General features: G+C 52.7%; 1 protein-coding gene across 9 annotated transcripts; it reads right to left on the bottom strand.

The window, feature by feature from the left end:
- Positions 1 to 1278: 1278 nt before the first annotated feature.
- Positions 1279 to 19068, bottom strand: KCNIP2 (potassium voltage-gated channel interacting protein 2). 9 transcript variants are annotated; one of them, XM_045802948.2, is made up of 10 exons: positions 18779 to 19068; positions 5854 to 5949; positions 4890 to 4988; positions 4113 to 4237; positions 3893 to 3962; positions 3653 to 3723; positions 3415 to 3522; positions 3125 to 3229; positions 2925 to 2987; positions 1279 to 2618 (listed from the first exon to the last, which is right to left on the bottom strand). In XM_045802948.2, the coding sequence occupies exons 1-10, from the start codon at positions 18849 to 18851 to the stop codon at positions 2571 to 2573; spliced, it is 858 nt and encodes a 285-aa protein (XP_045658904.1). In that variant the 5' UTR covers positions 18852 to 19068; the 3' UTR covers positions 1279 to 2570. The 9 variants fall into 9 exon arrangements, with proteins under 9 accessions (XP_045658904.1, XP_045658896.1, XP_045658895.1 ...); XM_045802940.2 differs by having other exon boundaries at positions 4890 to 4943; positions 18779 to 19067; XM_045802939.2 differs by having other exon boundaries at positions 1279 to 1708; positions 4890 to 4943; positions 18779 to 19067.
- Positions 19069 to 19487: the final 419 nt, after the last annotated feature.

The raw sequence follows: 19487 nt of genomic DNA, 5'->3' as shown, positions 1-19487 counted from the left end.
CCCTCAAGGAGCCCTCAGGAGCTTATAGTATATCAAAGAAGACAATCACTCAAATAAATATATAGTAACAAACGGAGACATGCCACAAAGGAAGAGTATAGGGCACCATGAGAGCCTGTCACAGTGTCAACTTGTTTAGACTATGCGTGATATGCACAGCATCCATCTTTCACTCACGAATCTTTACTATGCCTCAAGGCAACCCTGGACAGAGACTTGGGAGACTGGGTCTGGTCTCAATCTTCCTATAAACTCACTAGGTGACCTTGAGCAGGTCCTCTCCTCTCTCTGGGCCTATTTCCTTTTCTGTACAATGGAAGGCTGAGAGAAAGACTAGACCACAGGTTCTTAACTTCAGGTCCATGGCCGGGCTTCAGGGATATAAAAATATATGAAAAAGTGTGCATTTTTTTTTCTTCTGGACAGCAGGCCCACAACTTCCATCAGATCCTTCAGAGGGGCTGTGACCCAAAGAAATCCAAGGACCTATGGAGCAGATGGTTGTGTGATAAAGTGAGCAGGAAACACAGATGACAAAATGATGGATTCTGGAAGTAAGTTTTTCTTCCTTGGACACCATACTCCTCCGTTGACCTTGTCAATGTGTACGATGATGGAAGAGAAGAACTGATCCCCCTTCTGTGGATGGTGAAGCTTAGTCACCACATAATGGTGCCCGAGAGAAAGGATGGGAGGAACCTACCACTGGTGGTCCCTCTTCAGAAACAGAACAAAGAAAGGCAGCCATTCCACACAGGAATTCTCTATTACCCTTTGTGTCACTTGCTCCGTGGTGCCTGGGTCCACCCCATCCAATCCCTCATCATTCTTGGCTGGAGTATAGACACAAACTATGTCCATATTGGAGGCAAGCTTGGGATGTTTATACAAAGGAACTTTCTTTAGAAACTAAAGGGAATCCCCCCTCCAAAGAAAGCACTTTGAGGTTAACTAAGATGTCTGTAAATTAGAAATTCTTGATTTAGCTTGTAAGAATGTTTAGCCAAAGACAGCTGGTTTGGCATAATCTTTGGGTTATTAATACCCTGTCTCTTGTCTCCTCTAAGGATGTGGGAGAGAGATTCACATGGGGACCTCTCTGAGGTCAGGTAGGTTTCCAACCCTTCCAAAACCTGTGTCTCAATCTCCTGCCAAGGGCTGGCTAAGCTATGGAAGGAGAGGCACTTTCTTTGGAATCTAAGAGGCTACAGGTGCGGGAATTAGTGTGGTGAGGTATGTGTGCAGTAGGAGGGACAAAAAGGCAGAGACAGCAGCCTGTGCATAGCCATTGTGTTTTATTGGATTGGTGTATTTTTTTACTTTACAAAATATACAGAGGAGCCAAAAATGCAAAGCAGTCAACAGTGTTCTGATGGGAAAGGGGGCTCCCTCAGGGCCCTTCCCCTCAGATCCTGACTGAGTGGGAAGGTGAGCTAAATGGAACGAGCAGGTACATTAAAGGGCGGCAGCATGGCAAGAGCAGTCCCTGCCTTCTAGGTGTGTACAGGGGCATCCCTGGGTAGACTGAATAGAGCAAGAGGAGACCCTAAGTAGGAACTGAGGAGGCTATGTGGGGGGTTGGAATAGAGCCTGGGTAGATCAAAGATTCTAGTGCATGCCTCCTCACTGGGTTCAGATGCTATGCCTCCTTCCCCTTTCTTTTAAGGCATCCACTGGATGGTCCCTGACTCACTCCATGCCCCCAAGTCTAGAAGAAATGGCAAATGAAAACTTAAGTTGTAGCAATCGGAGAGGGGTAGACTGAAACTTTGGCAGGTATCAACTGGGACATCTCCCACTACTGTTGCCACCACCCACACAAACAGGAAGGAAGGAGAGGAAGAAATTCCAGGCATGAGCCAGACATTAGGATCCCAGGCTCTCCTGGAATACTGAGGAGAGTATGGAAATTTCTGCGGCATTTCCAAGGAGACAGTGTCTTCTGAAGGGCCTGGAACTCATATTCTGATAACCTGGGGTGGCAGACCTATAGAGCTCAGAGTGTCAGAGCTGTCACTGACAATCTCCAGGCCTTTCTACACTCTACCCCAGCCACCTATGACCTAACCACCTGGCTCAGGCCTAAGATTTCTCCTTCTACATTCTTGTCCCCCTCCTACAAGGCTCTCAAAAGTCTGAAAGGCCAGTCAGTGCCATGGATAGAGCAGACTCTCTGAGAAGGAAATCTTAGAGGAAATGGATATGAGATCAGGGATAGGGAAAGCACCATAGCAGGAGACATTTTGTCTAGTGTCATAGTTTCTAGAGTGGGGATGGAAGGTGGAGAACCATTTATTTTCTATAGCAGGGGTACCCTCAGCACTGAGTGTCAGGCAGGAAGGGGGTGGGAGCTGTTGGGAGTTGGGAACACCCCACAGATACACTCTGCCCACGCCCTGGCCCCTTTAGCTCCAACAGTCTGGACCACTGAATCCCCAGGCTCTTAGATTCCTACAGCCTCCAGGGCTGGGCGAGGATGAGGACAGACCTGGGAAGAGAAGGGTGAGTTCCACCTGGACTAGGGCTAGAATATGGTCCCCCCAGGACAACTGACCCCCTTTCCTGGGGAGCTAGATGACATTGTCAAAGAGCTGCATGGACCTCATGATGTTCTCGTCCTGTAGCCATGGTGTGGGAGAGGCAGATTGGAGAGAGAGAGAAATAAAAAAAAGCTTATCAGGGACACAGAGAGGGACATTCACCTGAAATGGGGACATTCAGAGACAGAGAGAGGCAGGAAGGAAGGAGACACCCAGAGAGATCTGAAGTAGGGAAGGACAGTCCTCCCCGAGTTGTAAAGGAACAGGACTCGGGAGTGTGGACAAGTTAGGGAGATGATACTCGGCCCAAAGGAGCTTTCTCCTACATCACTGAATTGGACCCTGAGTCCAGATCATAGAAATGTGGAGGGCAGGGGCCTGTACCTTTTGGCAAGACTCAATGAATTCCTCAATGGTCACCACTCCATCCTTGTTCCTGTCCATCTTCTGCAAAAAGGTAGTCAGGTAGAGAGAAGAGGAGGGATGACAGGAGAGAGGCAGGCAGAACTCAGGTAAGTTCCCTGCCAGGACCTTGCCTCCTTCCCTTCACTCTAGGACCCTCCAGCCTACCCAGTCCCAGGCACCTGGAAGAAGCTCTCCACGTGCTCCCTTGGGGCCTCCTCTCGGAGTGCAGGATATGTATACTTGCCCATCATGTCATAGATGGATTTCATGATATCAAGCATTTCCTGTTAGGCCAAGAGAGAAAAGGATTCTTCCTCAGAGCCCCCAGCCTCCAAATCAGGAGGCCTAGAGCCTAGGGCAGACCTCACCCCTTGCTGGTGAAGCAAGCGTGGGTCATATTTTCCTCCTTAGGGCCCTTTGCACCTCCCCGACACATAAAAAACTCTCCAACTCTTTAGTTGCCCCACACCTCCTTGGTGATGCAGCCATCCTTGTTGAGGTCATATAAGTTGAAGGCCCAGTTTAGTCTGTCGTCTATGGTTCCCCGAAGAATCACCGACAAACCAGCCACAAAGTCCTGGGAAGGAGACAGGGGGAACTATATTTTCAGATACCCTTTACCCAATCACCAATATGGGTTTGGCCTGTGAATCCTGGCCCTGAAGCCCCAAGAAACAGGCCTCTTTAACCCACTTCCTCCAGCTCACCTCAAAACTGACCGAGCCGTCATGGTTGGTGTCAAAGGCATTGAAGAGAAAAGTGGCATATGTGCTGGAGTCTGTAGGATAAGCGTGGATAAGTTTGGCTTTCAGACAGGAGAGGACTTCCTACTTCTATGGAGTTCCCCGAACCCCTCTTATCACTTGGCATTCCCAGCCCCTCCAGAACCCCTTCCCCAACTCAGCCTAGAGTGGACAGCTGCTTCCTCTCAGGCCTTGTCCCCTCACCTCCTTGAGGAAAGAACTGAGAGTAAATCTGCTTGAAGTTCTCCTCATTGACAATTCCGCTGGGACATTCCTGGGAGGTGGGGGGAGAGTTAGAAACCAGACTGAGGGCAGAAACAAACCCCCTCCCCTTCCCTTTCACGTTCCTAAAGCATCCAGGCCAATCTTAGAAGTCCTGGATAGGCCCCTCCCCTCACCCAGTTTGGCCTTGCTTTGCACTCACATTCTTGAAGCCCCGGTACAGGACCTGCAATTCCTTGCGCGTGAACTTGGTTTGCTCTTGCAGCTGCTCCAGACCCTCTGGCCGGTGACACACCGTGGACAGTTCGAATTCATCCTCCACGCTGTCTGCAGGGGGGGCAGTGTGGGGGGAGGGGGACAGCCGCGCCTCAGGCCCGGCCTCCACGAACCCTCTTCAAAACCACCGACCCACCCATCCTCCCCACCTCCAACACCAGAGACCAGCCTGCCAGTTCCCTGGACCCCGGTCTGAGGATATCAAAGCAAGGAGAAGATGCTGGTCAGCTTCCAGGTCTATCAGTTGGCCGGGCCCATGGGCAGGCCTGGTCCCAGAGCCAGGGGTCCGACTCATCGCTTGCCCCTGGGCCCTTCTCCCCTGGTTGAAGGGGAAGGGCCCCCAGCCCCATCTTCATCTCAGAAAGGGAGGAGTAGAAAAAATGGATTCAAGAGGAAGTATCTGAGGGTCCAGGCTCTGACCCACTCATATCCGCCCAGCCCCACACTTGCCCCGCCCAGATCCTTCCCTCCAGCCAATCCCGGCCTATCCCAGCCATGCTCGAGCCATGCCATGCCCCGCCCAGCTCCAGCCAAGCCCATCCAGACCCACCCCTACCCTGCTCCCAGTAAACCTTAGCTAACGTTTCATCCCTGGCCCCATCTCAGTCCTGCCCCAGCTCCCGACATCCAGTCCCCAGGCAAGTGCCCCCACCCCACGCTTCGGGAGGCCCCCGCCCCCGCCCCCACCAGGACAGTAAGTCACCTGGGTCCAGCGGGCGGGGTCTGTGGGGGCGGAGGGAAGCTGGGACTGCTAATGCTGAAGGGAGCGAACTGTCACCGAGAAAGTGGAAGACCCGGCCAACTGCAGACACACACCTCGCCCCTTACACTCAACAGCAAATCTCACAGACCTGCGTGTTACAACGCACACATCCCAGCCCCGCGCGCAGAGGCACACATAATGAACGAGCACAGACACACACGAAACAGACCCCACGCACACATGCTTGTGGGACTCACGTCTGTCATTTTCCTGAATCTACCCCCATGTGGGACCCAGTGGAATCAGACACAATGACACTCTCAAATAACCACAAAATGGGTCTCTGTGGCTTGCAAAATTCAGTATGATCCTATGGGGTGGGCAAGGCCCAACTGAGGAAACAGGCCTGGTGACAAAGTGAGGCCACTCCACTTGGGACCGGCTGGGACTAGAAAACCCAAGTGTCCTGGCATCTGGAGGAAGGCAGGCTCCATCCTCTGCACCTGCATCCATCCAGTCAGGGCAGGGGCGACATGCATCTGGAGGCCCAAAACATGCCCCGGGTACGGCGGGCGGCCACAGTCGCAGACACTAAGCCCCGCACAGACCTCACAGCAGTCTGGTCGCGCCGGGCCACAACTGGCCATACTCACAGTCTCAGGCCTCAGCCCTGCCACACTGGCCACGCCCAAACACCCGGGGCTCACTAATTTTGCTGACCGGTGACGCCCACAGACACTTGGGCCCCGCCCCCAAACTGGCCCCGCCCGCACGTTCCGCTGGCTCCTGGCACTGCAGCCAGGCCCTCCCCACACTTGGACCTACCAGCGCCCACTTCCGCCCCCCCGCCGGTCACGCCCACACACGCACACGCGCGCACACACACGCAGGCCTGCTTCTGTCACACTGGTCACACCCCGACACATACGGGCCCCGCCCCCGGAAGCACAGGAGAGGCACTTGCTTTCACTGACTGAGGGCAGGGCCTGGGGCCCGCAGCAAGGCAGCAGCTTGAGGAACCGCTGCTTCAGCGCTTTTTTAGTGGGCCCTGGAGGGTGGCCTGGGAAGAGAGAAGACCCCAGGAAGGCACATTAACCTCCACTATCCCTCCGTGCCCCTCCCCACTGTCACAAATCAACCCTGAGGGGAAGGGGTGTTGTGAGGGGACTGGAGGAGAATGGTGAGAGTAGCAGGGCTGGGTTAGGGAAGCCCAGTGGGTTTCACAGGCATAGAAAGTCCACTCAGGCATCTTGGATAATGGGACACAGTTGGGGACAATGAGGCCACCAAGGGGAGGTGGCACTGGCCTCGGTGCCTGCTGACCCAGTGCCCTCGGCTCCAGTGCTTTAGCTGGACCTGAGGGTGACTTCCAACCCAAGAACTGCCTGGGTAGGAACACCTCTGTCTCTCTCTCTCTCACACACACACAGTGACAGGCGCGTATAGTGACACACAGAATGATAAATCACAGTGATGGATGCCATACAGGGACAGCTTGATACCCAGCAACTCACTCAGACCCAATGGCCTAATTAAGCAGGCCCCAACCCATGCACACGCGCACAGGTACACACACACTTTGACACAGTATTCCTTAATACAAACATATACAAATGTGGCCTAAGAAAAACGACACGTACATATGAGGACCCACACAGGCCATCTTACATGCGGCGTGATCAAACCACACAGAAACACATGGGACATCATGACACGGTGTGTTAAGGACACTAGAATACACTGTGACCCTATAACAAGGTCACCACGACACATACCCATATCATATTGTGACTTAGGTGCCCATGGCACCCAGATACCTAAGATAGCACATCACCAACAGAACCCATGTTTGTTCTGCCAACCTTTTCCCTCATCCTAGGGCACCCAGAATCTCCCTGCCAGTGGAACAAAGTTCCTCATCGGCTAACTCACCCACCCTAAAAGTGTGTCCCCTCCCATGTCTTTGAAGGTAACATGATAGCAAACTTTGAAGCAATAACAGACTTTGGAGATGAGTATTTTTTGTAATGTGGGGCCACTCAGAGCCACTGACCACAGTTACCCTCACTTCCCCTTATTTAGACCCCCGTGTCCTACAGCTCTAATTGCATCCCAGGGAGGGTTCGGCGTTGGTGTGCCTGTGTCCGGCAGCACCCGCCTCCAGACTCCAGGACCGGAGTCCACAGGGGCCTAGCACACTGACCGAAGTTGCTCTCAGTCCATTTCTGAAGGGGCCCAACTTCCTTGGGTTGTAGGTTACTAGGGCATCCCAACTCCCACGCAAGCCCCGCCCCCCAAAACCAGGCTCCACCCTTCAGGATCTAGCCCTGCTCCCTGGCGGTAACTGCTTAAAGTCAACGCCTCCCCCTCCAATACGTCCTCTCTTCCCCTCCCCCCGCAGAGCTATGGAGAGGTAGGAGGGAGACCATGGCCGAGTGGGGGATCGATGGCGGCCTGGCCCCCAGCCCAGGGCTCCATTAGCCCCGACTCTGGTTTCCCGAAGCCGGATTGCGCGCCTGGGGCCTCCGGTGGTGTAGTTGCAGCTGGACTGGGAAGGGCGGGGGGGGGGGGGGGAGAACAGCACCCCGCCTCTCCCAACCTCCCCATCTTCACACTTCCCCCGCCTTCCCTGGTCCCCTCCCTGCTCCCAGGACTCCGTCTCCTCTAGGCTCCCCTGAAAGGTGGGAAGGGAAGAGCTGCCTTCAGCCTACAGAACACCTGGGTTTCCTGGATGACCCCTCTTCCCACCAAACAGTCTAAAGGGCATGGCACATCAGAGCCAAACTGACTTCATCTTTTCAGGATTAGATGAACCCCAGTTCATCTAGGACCAGCCCTTGCTCCCCACCCCACTCTGATAAATGCAGCAGAGGATGGAAGGTGAGTTGGGAGTTTCCTGCTCTTACTGCTAGAGCAGGCAATTCATTGGCCCTTCCTCTTGTCTCCAGCTCCCTTCACATCTTTTCAGTTCTCCCCAGTGTCTACCCTATAGCCCTCCTATCATGGGTCTTGCCTATTTTCCTGTCCCTGGTGGAACTGGAGAATAGCTGTGCTGTGGAGCTGCGCAGTTCTTGGTGTGAAGAGGAGGGAGAGGCCAGATCTCTCAGGAGGAAGAACATGCTCCCCTCTCTACCTCCAGTATCACTCTCTCCACTAGACGTTGGGGTGATGTGGAGAACTGATTTCTCATTCCCAATGCCCAGGCCCTGGAGAGCCTGAGGCAAAATGGAGGGCAAGGGGGCCTGGGAAGCAAGGTCCCTGATCTATTCTACCCCTCACCCTCCTGCCAGAGCTCATCTAAAAATGTCTCATTCACAGTGTTTCCACTCCTGTCCCCCCGAACCCACCCCCATCCCAAGTCTTGAGTTTGGAGCTGGTATTTCCTCAGGGAACTCTGGGAACAGCCATACACATAATCCAGTACCCAAAGGGGCTCAGCCACACAACCTGTCTCCCTCAGGCACAGTCACAGTCACAGTCACAGTCACCATCTCACAAAGTCACATACCCTGTCCCTCTGACACATAAAATCACATCCCTGCCACACACAAAGGCTCACACACTCACACACTTTGTCCTTTTTCACGCAGACGAACACATGCTCACACCCCCTGTATCTCTCACACAGAGTCCGTGCACACTCTGTAACCTACACCTGCAAGGATGGAGATGTGGAGAGTCACACACGTCTTTAGAGCCATTGTGGGTCCCTGGCCCCAAAGGGACTCCCCAGAAGTCTGGTGGTATCTCAGAATCCCTGGAACCTCCTTCCTCTACTCCTGATAGCCCTGTTTCCAGACCTCTCCTCATGTCCCCGATAGATTCCCCTCATCTCCATACCCCAAGTCCTCCCATGCTGTGCCTCTCATCACCCCCCCAAAACACCCTGGCCCCTGGCCCTCTCTCTCTTCCGCTCCCTCAGACACCCAGCCCCCAGATTCCCTCCTCACCTCCCCCAGAAGCCCCTCCCCCAGACACACTCCTTGAATTTCCCTCTTTACCTCTCTCAGATGTTCTGTTCCCCAAGCATCCCTCCTCACCTCCCCCAGAAGCCCTACCCCATCACTAACATGCTTACCCTGCCCCCAGTCATAAAAGCACAGTGACCCCCTCCCCAGCGCTGCGGGAGGCTGTTCCTCCAGTCAGCAGCCCAGACACAGCCAGACACCTGGGTTACCTTCCAAGGAGACTGGCTCAAAAAGGCCAAACTGCTCCAGGACCTTGACAAACAGAGCGAGGACCACAAGCACAGCAACCATCTCCAGCCCTTCCAGGTTCATGGTGGGCCTGGGGCATGGCCCCCACCAGCTGAGGCTCGGACACACTGGCTGCCCTCCTCACACCACCTCCCCCTCAGGCTCCCCAGCCCGAGTAGGACCGCCTGCAGCCTCCCTCCCCCTCTCCCTCCCAGGATCTCCTCCCTCTCCCGCCCCCTCACCCCGCCTCTGCCCCACACGCCTCCCAGCCACAGCCTCTTCCTCTTCACGGGGCCACTTCAGCCTACGGACTGGCATCTCCTCAGGAGCCTTTGGCGAGAAGGATATGGGCCAGAACAGGCCAGGCCAGGGGAGGAAGGCAGTGACCCGCCTCTGTCCCTGAGGACAGCTTCCCCCGGACACCTTGTGGCTTCTGTGCCAAAGGGGGGGGCAGAGGGAGGAGCTATGCTTAGGGAGAGGGCAGGGAAGGGCAGTGTATGTGTGTGTATGTGTGTATGTGTGTGTATAAGGGAAACTACGAGCTACACAAGTATAAGTAATAGATGTATGTGTCAGAATATAAGTGTCTAGGTGTTTTCTTGTGTGTATTCCTGTGTCTGACTGTATGGCGATGATGTGTTTCTCCTCTTATGTGTGTCTGTGTGTGTGTGGTTTACACATGATTGTGTCTGTGTCTATTAGGTGTGTGTCTTATATATATGGGTAAGTGACCTGGGTGTCCATGATATGTGTGTGAGTGCACTGGAGTATTTCTGAGTGTGTACGGGGTGTCAGGTGTATGTGTTTAGCAGGGCTATAGGGTCTAGGTCTGAAGACTGATAGTATAGATGTGTCCTATAATTAGGAGTATGGGTCTACATTGATTGTGTAATTGTATCTGCGTGGAGCTGTACGGAGAATATAAGCGGGGAGAAGGCAGTGACCTCTCCAGTCAGGAGGACACTACCAACATCGATCGTGGTTGCCATGGAGACTGTAAGGCGGGAAGCACCTCTTTCCACAAGCCACAGACAGGGAAACTGAGGCCCAAGGGAAGGAGGATTAGGTCCAATAGCCTGGGCAGGAAAAAGGCTGCTTAGCCTTATCATGACCCCCTGGGGAGGGAACTTATTATGGTTACCTTTGGGTCCCAAAGATTCAAATTCTTTGGGAGAGAAGAGAGAGAGCTCCCTTCCTCTCACCCAGGATCTGCCAAATTGTTACTGAACTGATGGAGAAGCCCAGAGTAGGAGGGAAATCTGAACCCTCCAAAGAAACCACCTACCCTCACCCCCTGGAGCATTCTTGGAGCCTGTCCCCCATCTTTCCTGCTCCTTCTCGGTGGGGGGGGGGGGCAGCGGCTCTGTGTGTGTGTGTGTGTGTGTGCCCGCGCGCACACCTCCTGAGGGTGTGCATGTTTGTAGGGGTGGGGAGAGGCCTGCAGCACCAGTGAGCCAGAACACAAGAGCCTCTGAGCTACTGCCACAGCTGGGGAACATTGATTGAGCACTCACTATGTGCTAGATAACACGCTATGTGCTTACAGACATGATCATATTTTAAAATTTTTTAAATTTAAATTCAATTTAGTTAACATACAGTGCATTATTAGCTTCAGGGGTAGAATTTAGTGATTCATCCGTTGCATGTAACACCCAATGTTCATTATATCAAGTGCCCTCCTATCACAATTCTTTTAAGATTTTATTTTTTAAGTAATCTCTACACCCAACTCGGGGCTCAAACCTACAACCCCGAGATCAAGAGTCACAGGTTCTTCCAACTGAGCCATCCAGGTGCCCCTAGACATTATCACATTTAATTTTCACAACAAACCTATGAAGGAAGTGCCATTATCCCCACATGACTTGTGGTAAAACTAAGGCAAAAGGAAGTTAAGAAAATCCATCACCAAGATTAGTAAAGAGTCAGAGCCTCAGTTTTAACCCAGTTTGACCCTGAGCCTGTGCTCTAAACCATCGCACTACACTGGCTCCCTTCTTAGACAGCTTGCCCACTCAGGAGGCCCAGGTTAGGGGGACTGACCCCAGAGGGAGCCCTCCCCCTTGTCCAGCTCTGGGATGAATGTGTCTCAGCTGCAGTTGGGTGAAGGTCCGGGTGGGGCTGTCCTACAACTTCATTTGAAATTGATCTGCAGTTCTACCTGGCCACCACTGGGGGTCAGGAGTCCATCTCATACCTTATTTCACCCCTTCCCTAATCCCTCACCCCACAATATCAGTGGAAAGTGTGGAAAGGATGGGAAGAAGGGTATGCCACAGGCTGGCTTGGTCATCTGCTTGCCCGTCTACCCCTCCTCCAGGAAGAAGTCAACCTAGGGACTGCTTTTGGTTTCTCACTCCTTAGAGATTACAGATTTACAGATGAAACCAGCAAATATCTCCCTGTCACTGTCCAAATTCCACACCTGGCATTTAATTCCCCCTACCCTCATCAGATTCCTTTCTTTCCAGCCACTTTGGCCTCCTCACTGTCCCCCAAACACATCAAACTCAGTGCTATCTCTGTGCCTTTGCTCCTGCTACGAATGCCCTCCTTTCTGATCTCCTTCTGTTCTGCAGTTCTCACCAACAGGACCTCCAGCCCTCAGCAGGCTCCCAGTGACCTGAATTTCTAGTGAACTCAATGCTGGGCCTTCAAAACTTAGCACCTAATTCTGTAATATTATTAAGTGTGAATAGTAAAAGGAGGAAGCATAGCATGGTAGGGAATAGTGTGGGCCAGAGTGCCAGATTCCCTGGGTTCAAATCCTGGTTTTGTCAGTTGCAATTAACTGGGCAAGTTCTTAACCTCTGTGTGCTCCTGTTTCCCACCTCATTTGGTTGCTGGGAGGCGTAAATGAATTAATACATGGAAAGCTGTTAGAATAACTCCTGGCACAGAGTAACTGTGAAGTGTTTGTTACCATTATTAATAACATAACATCTCCCCCCCTTACATTTCTATAACTCTTAATTAACAAAGCAATTCCACAAACATTGTTATCTTGATGGCTTCTCATGACAACCCTACGAAGACAACCCTACGAAGAGGTAGAGTGAATAGTATCGTGCCCATTTCACTGATGAGGTAAACGAGGTCCATAGAGATAAAAAGAGCCTTGCTTGAGGTCATCTAGCTAAGATGAAAGGATGCATATTTGAACCTAGATCTTTCTGAATCAGTCCTGTTTCCTCAACTAGATTCCAAGCTCCTAAAGGGCAAAGATGTTTAAAAATTGGACTTATAGGGGCGCCTGGGTGGCACAGCGGTTAAGCGTCTGCCTTCGGCTCAGGGCGTGATCCCGGCATTGTGGGATCGAGCCCCACATCAGGCTCCTCCGCTGGGAGCCTGCTTCTTCCTCTCCCACTCCCCCTGCTTGTGTTCCCTCTCTCACTGGCTGTCTCTATCTCTGTCGAATAAATAAATTTAAAAAAAAAACTAAAAAAAAAAATTGGACTTATATACATTGAATGCCAGGCTCTGATCTGGTGCTTGTGGAACAAAGGTGAACAAAAAACAGGGTTCTGGCTTCCACTGGGTAGGGAGAGACAGCCCACTGAGAGAACTATAAGGCTCCTATTCATTCAAAAAATATTTGTTATGTGCCTACTATGTGGTAGGAACTGTTCTAGGCAGGCCATGAAATGAGCTATGAAAGCTCGTTTAACTGTTAAAGGTCTCTAACTTGGAGGCCAGGAAAACCTTGGAGAGGGTATTTTTTGAGCTCGTTCTTAAAAGATGGCTAAATGTCAACAGTCTACCTTAACAAAGGGATCTACATTTATTGAGCACATTTTGTGTCCTGGACACTTTACATATATTATCTCACTTAGTCTTCATAATAAACCTGACAGGTAGGGTCTATTAATCCTGTGTTTACAGCTGACATGGTCAGAGTGAGTAGTAGTATACCCATTTTGCAGATGAAAGAATTGAGGCTCAGGGAAGTGATTTTCCCAAGACAGCACAGATGATGAAGAATGGATCAAGACTTAAACCAGGACCAAAGATCTGCCAGCCTGTCCTTCCAATGTGTGGGGGTGTCAAGGAACCTTGGATGACGGTAGCTTAGTTTGTGTTGGGGGAGCCATAAGTGATAAGACCAAAATGGCTCAGATTCCATGGAGCCTTGAATGTCAAGCCAGACTATCTGGAATGAAAGAGGCAGCACAGTCACATCTTCTGGGTCTCTGCTGCTGATTCACAGATGGAGAGACTGACAACTTTGCAGTCTGTTGCCCTGTCCCTGGACGCTCCTCTTTTGTCTCTTACCTCCACCCTCAACCTTCAGAGACCCTGACCCAGCCTCACAGGGACTCAAGGTTCTTAATCAACCAGGCCTCTGGTGGGAAGGTCTGTAAGTGAAAGAGTGAGTTGTTTTCCAGACTCTCCTGTCTCCCCACTCAGAGACCTTTCAAGTCCCAGGGCCCAAAGAGAAACTTGCCCAGATCTGTCCTCCCTAAGCATCCCTGTCTCACTTAGCTCTTCATCCAAGGGAGTGAAATCTTAATGGAAGCACTTCAGGCAGAGTGAGGGCTCCAGGGAACGCTATCTTGAAGCATTAGGTGGGCCCCCCTTAGGTCCCTCAAATTTCACTGCAGATATACTCCTAACATTTAGTCGTTTATCTCTCACAGTTCAAACCCAGAATAATACTGCCTTATGAGGGGACCCACCCTATATAGCTGTACCACTATCATCTGTCCTTGACCCCCCAGTGAAGAACCCAGCCAGTGAAGACCCTAGAGCTCTTCTCTCAGTCCCCCAGCCCCACTCCATTCCCAGCCAGGCCAGAAGACAGAGCACCCCCCAGCTGCATTAGGTGATTAATGAACTCCCTACACTTTGGGGCTATTTTGGGGCCTGGAAGTCATTCCTGCTATGATTGAGAGCTGGCCCTGCCAGGCTCCAGCCATCTGTCACTGGAGACAGGTCCAAGCAGGGGGCTTGAGGGACGCATGCTCCCCCAAGAGACTGCCAAGCATGGCTCTGGCTCAGCCCCATCTCCCCTTCTGGGGAACACATGGCAAGGATAGGCCTCCAGAGGCTCAAGAGGATACCAGAGCCAGAGATGGAGAGAGCCAGAGAACTACAGATCCCAGACTGCCATGGGGCTAGGTTGTTCTGGTTTCTCCGGGCCAGGTGGGGAGGTGATGCTAGGTTCTGTGGGCCGTGGCTAGGTAGCCCTAAAGAAACCCAAGTGGAGGTGTGTGTAAATCTCAGCAGTACCATGGTATGATATCCACAATCCGCATGTCATAAATTCCACACATGCCACACCAAGGTACAATCTTGTGAAGACTATACAACTCACTTAGTGTGACTCAGGAACCCTCAACCCAACTCTAAAGCATAGAACCCCAGGCACATGCAGTTTCAGTGTCACAGAATCCCGAAGATATGAAACCCCAAGGATGCACAGACCCAGTGATCACAACCTGAGTGAAGCATAACCCTGTTCGTACAGACTCCCAGAGATAGACGAAATGGTGACATACAATCCTTATGCCACACAAATCTATTCATCCCGTCATTCATGAACTTACTAGGTGACTTTATGTCGGTCTTGTCCCACCTCAGGATTTTTTCCTTCTGGATACTGATCCCAGTCATCTTAAAATCCCATTAAACTAAGCAATTTAGTAAAGGGTTGTGCCTTTTCCCTGTTCTGCTGCAAGCTTCCTCCTTTTATCCCTTCAAGGGGCCTCGACCCTTACATCCACCTGCTTAAGGCTCCCTCCTCTATCCTTAGTGAGAAGACCTGCCTCATCCTCCACCATTTGAGGGACCATGATGCCCCACATCCTTTCCTTTTTGAAGACCCCTATCCTCTACCTTCTCTGTAAGAAACCCTATCCCTAGCTCCACTCTGTCAGGGAGCTTGCCCTTTAAACCCTTTCTTTTGAGGGATCATGCTCTCTCCATCTCTGTGAGGGTCCCTTCCCCTCCCCACCTCTCTAAGGTTCTTATCCCACTTCACTCACTTTTTGAAGGGTCCAGCCCCTTCCTCCCTTCCTCATACCTGGCGACAGCGACCCAGTCACCAGCTGGTAAAGGGATCTCGCTGCCTGCCCCAACGGGCTCCGGCACCTGCGGGGGCATCGGTTCATGGTTCTGCTGAGAGCACACTGGCCAAGCTCCACCCCCAAAGCCCGGGGCGGTCTAGTCTCCGCCCCCACCCGAGTGGGCCCTGCGTGGGCGGCGCGGGAGGGCCGGACCCGCAGGACCAGAATCTCGGACAGCAGAGTCTTCTTTAGCTTGCTGTCTGCTCTGGGCTGCAAGGGGGAAAACGCACCCTGGCCCCGTCATCTGAAGCACCCATCCTCAAAGTTCCTAGAGTGGAGGGCGGGGGTGGGGGAGGGGAGGACGGACTCTCTCACAACCTTCTTTGGGAATGGTTTCTGGATTTCTCGTGGGGAGAAGAGGCACCCACGGGTTGTGACAAAAGAAGCTGGGGGAGGGGATAATGAACCTTATTCCTTATTGTCCCTCTTTAGTCCTTCCTTCTCTGCCTGTCGCACACCTCCCCCTCCCAATTTGGCAGGGAGAAGCGAAGGGGGTAAGAGGACATAGTTGTCATGGCAACTTCTCACACTTCCATACTTCCTAAACCAATGGGAGAGAAAGCAAGAGGAAGGAGGAGGAGCTGGACAGAGTAGTTGGGTGGCAAAAAAGAGGCGGCTCCGAATCCCTTTCTCTCATAACTTTTGTTTTGTGTCCCTCAGTCTTGCTCCAGTGGGTTCACAGATTCTCCCATCATATGTTGACTGCCAGCCAAATGCATGAAGCAGAAGCTCTCCTCCCCTCAGTCCCAGCCAGGACTCCTCTCTATGGGGCAGTACCCCAAGTAAACCCTTTAAGGACCCACTGACGGCTTCAAACTGCCGGGACAGCCTACAGGAGAGACATAGTTCCACTGCTCCGACTGGGATTCTGTATTTTTGGCTAAAAATCCTACATTTAGGATTTAGGAGAGCGTCGCCTGCAAACTCCACGCAAATTTTGCCACTTGATTTGGAGGCGACGTCCCCGTTTGGAATCAGCTCCGTAAGCATGGCTGCTCTACGACCACACGGGGGCGCCCTAGACTGGGGAAAAGATATTTACGAGCACAGAGACCCGAGTTCAGGCCTTGGCCACCTGGATCCCAACTCTCTCCTCAACGTCCCCAGTCCTTTCTTTGCTTCCAGCTTGGACAGGACTGCCACTGACTGATGCTTTTCCCCACCACGCCGCACTTCTAAGTAGCCCTGTCAGGCTTGGAAGACCAGAGGGGTAGATCTGGGGCGGGGTGGGGCTCAGATTCTCCCCACCGCCCCCCCCCCCCCAAATCTCTTCCAGCTTTGAGTCTGGAGGAGCGGGGGAGGAAAGTAATCGGGGGTATACCCGGGATGCCTATGACTTAAGGACTGCCTCCCTGTCAACCTAATGGACCAGAATGACGGAAGCCAAAGACCACCCCCATGTCCGTCCCAGGAATCCCCCCTACACAGGGAAGGAACTTTGGGAACTAGGAAGGCACGGCAGTACATCGTCCAGAGTGCTCGTCAGCACCTCGGACAACGACTCCCCTTCCGGCTCCAACTCAGGCATCTCAGGGCACCCAGCACCTTATCACGTTATCAGGGGGAGTCCCAACCTCAATTGTCTCCTGCTGTAAGATAAGCCCTCCTTTGAAAGGAGAGCTCCTGGTAGTGCTATTTCTACTTTGAAGTCGTGTGTGGAGCTATCTACAGTGAGAATGCTGATGATGAACACCATTCTTGATACTTGTCAACATTTGACCTGATTTCACTTGGGAGGTAGACAGGCAAGACGTAGTATTCTCCATTTTAGAGATGAGAAAAGTGAGACCCAGAGAGCAAAAGTAATAGAAAGCTCATTCCTGCACCTTCCAATACAAGTGCTTCCCCACCTTCACCAGCCTCTGTTTCAAATAGCCAAGTGGGGAGGGGATGATTCCACTAAAGGGGAAAATCAGTTAAAGAAGAAAGCAAACACTGACTACTGTGGTGCTAATGAGCACCTTGGGGCCTTACACTCCCAAGGATCCTGGGTTGGTGAGAACACAGGTCAAAGCAGAGCTGGACCTTTGGATTCCATCCCAGTCTGAACCACATCTAGGGCACATTTGGGGCCTGCTTGAGCCAAAGAGCTCTCCCTTCTGGGAGTCTCAGCATAGGAAGTAGGACTTCCCCAGGGTCAGTGAGTAGGGGAACCACTTTCTCAAGGCATTAGATCCTAGTTCTCTTCCCCATCCTGGAGACTTAACCTCACTCCTCTAAGGACAGACAAGGATCATGGGCTCCCTGCACCTCCCCAACTTGTTTCAGACACAGGAGACAGTCTGCCTCCTCCCATTCATTGTTGGAGTTCCCGGGCAGGCTGCACAATGAGACAGAAAACACACACACACACACACACACACACACACACACACACACACGGAAATGTATACAAGGTGACACACTCACCCACACAAACACGTGGGTCTGCCTACCAAACCCAGGAATATTTGAGGGCCCAGATGTACTCCATATTGTGGGAGACAGAGAACGTCTGGGCAGCAAAGTAGTTTGGGGAGGCCACACGGCACCTTCCAGACCAAGAGCTTCTATCTCTGGGTCTGGAGGGGAAGCAAGAGGGGATGTTTTCCTTCAGGATTGGATGAAGTTCTGAGAGGGTTGCTGAGGGTTAAAGGAGCTTCAGTTGAAAGAATGATCTCTGAATACTTTCTTGGGGCAGGGGTGGAGAAGCGATGACCCAACACTAACCAAAGCCTCTGCACAAGGGCCAGGTGCTGTTTCTGGGAGCCAGGCTGGGCTGACACTAGAGTCCCTCCTCGGGTCCACCTGGGCTGTTTGTAGAAAATGTAAGGAAGCAGTGTTGTGCGGTAAAGGCCCCCTTATACACCAGGAAACCAGAGAGGCAGCAAGGGTTTAAGACTCGTCATAGACACTCACAGAACCCCACTGCAGACATTGCCACATCGAAGTACACAATCAGCACCGAAATGCCAATAAAATCTGCATAGTCTCACAATCACAAAACACAATACAACCTACTTTAACAAATGCTTGCCCCAGGAGGGTCACAGTCATAAAGTCTTACAAAGAGACATACTCCCATAAAGGCAAGCCCTGACACATTCTGACAGTCACATGTCACTTCATACAGAGTCACACACTCAAAGCACGGAGTTGCACATAGAACACAGACACATGGTCAAAACAACTTCATTAGTACAACAGAGTCCTACACAACCTCACTCAAACATTTGACAAGATCATACAATTGCACAGCCAACAAAATCACACTCACCCTATCACCAAGCCTAGGGCACATGGCAACCAGCTGAGGGAGGCGCACACACATATACACACACAGACACACACAAAGAATGACAGGCGCTCACGCACGTAACACCTCCCACTCCAGACACTCTCCTAGCTTTGTGTCACACACGCCCACACCTGCTGCCTCTCCCCACCTGCCCGCCTGTCTCCCCCACCCCCCACAGGACCCAAGGCTTTGAACCCCAGTGTCCTGCTTCCCTGAACAGCCTGGAGGGTGCCTGTGAATGGGGTAGAGCGTGAGTAAGGGCCTGGCCAGGGTCAGATAGGCTTAAGAGTCTGGGGGGGGGGGTGATGAAATCTACACTCCCTCCCACGACCCTTGAGCCCAACTCACCTGTGAGCTGGTCATAGGATCCGTCCAGGTCTCGGGAATCGGACAAACTCTCCTTGCGGCCCTGGCCCCGCATGGCCCCCGGCGCCCCCGTCCCGTCCCGCCTGGGCCGTGGGAGGGGGCGCCGGGTGGCCAAGATAGGGCGCTCACACGGCGCCCCCTGGCGGCGTTGCACGCTGTCTGGGCTGGGGCTGAGTCTGGGATGGACTGAGGTCCCGCTGGGGGTCCTGGGGCAGGAGCGGGAGGCTTGGGCAGTAGGTGAGCGCAGAGCCGGAGGCAGAGCGGAGCTAAGCACGGAGCCAGAGCCAAGCCGCCTCTCTCCTCCCGCCCCCTCCCCGCGGCTGTCACCGCCGCCTCCCCCCTTTGGCGCTGCCGGGATTGGCTCCCCCTACCCCCGCCCCCTCCTCTTTGCAGCTCGGGGGAGGAACCCGGTGAAAGGGTGAGCTGGGAAGTGCGGGGAGGGAGGCTGGTTCTCCAGCAACACTAACCCCTAAACCTGAAGCCACGGGTCCTGGGGGAGAGGAGGGAGGAGGGCCAGAAAGGACCCACCGGGAAGAAACGGTGCTCCCCCACCCCAACTCTTGGGCACTCCTTCCCCCACCATCAGCACCGTCCAGGGTAAGTCTTTAAGTGCCCTGCCCAGGTCAATCTCCAAGTCAGCCCCCATCTTCTCTATTGTTCTCCTCCCATGTATGGGTCTCCGTGGTGCCTG

The sequence above is a fragment of the Ursus americanus genome, chromosome 6, assembly GCF_024610735.1.
Source record: "Ursus americanus isolate L20-20 chromosome 6, mUrsAme1.1.p, whole genome shotgun sequence".
Lineage (NCBI taxonomy): Eukaryota > Metazoa > Chordata > Mammalia > Carnivora > Ursidae > Ursus > Ursus americanus.
This window is presented reverse-complemented; position numbering and strand designations above follow the sequence as displayed.

Bases quoted from the DNA above. Each gene is read 5' to 3' on its own strand.
- KCNIP2 (XM_045802948.2), bottom strand. From the start codon at position 18,851: ATGCGGGGCCAGGGCCGCAAGGAGAGTTTGTCCGATTCCCGAGACCTG. The intron at 4,238-4,889 runs GTGACTTACTGT...CCCCCCCTGCAG, and splicing joins ACCCCGCCCGCTGGACCCAG to ACAGCGTGGAGGATGAATTC. The intron at 3,230-3,414 runs GTGTGGGGCAAC...TTGGCCTAACAG, and splicing joins ATGGCTGCATCACCAAGGAG to GAAATGCTTGATATCATGAA.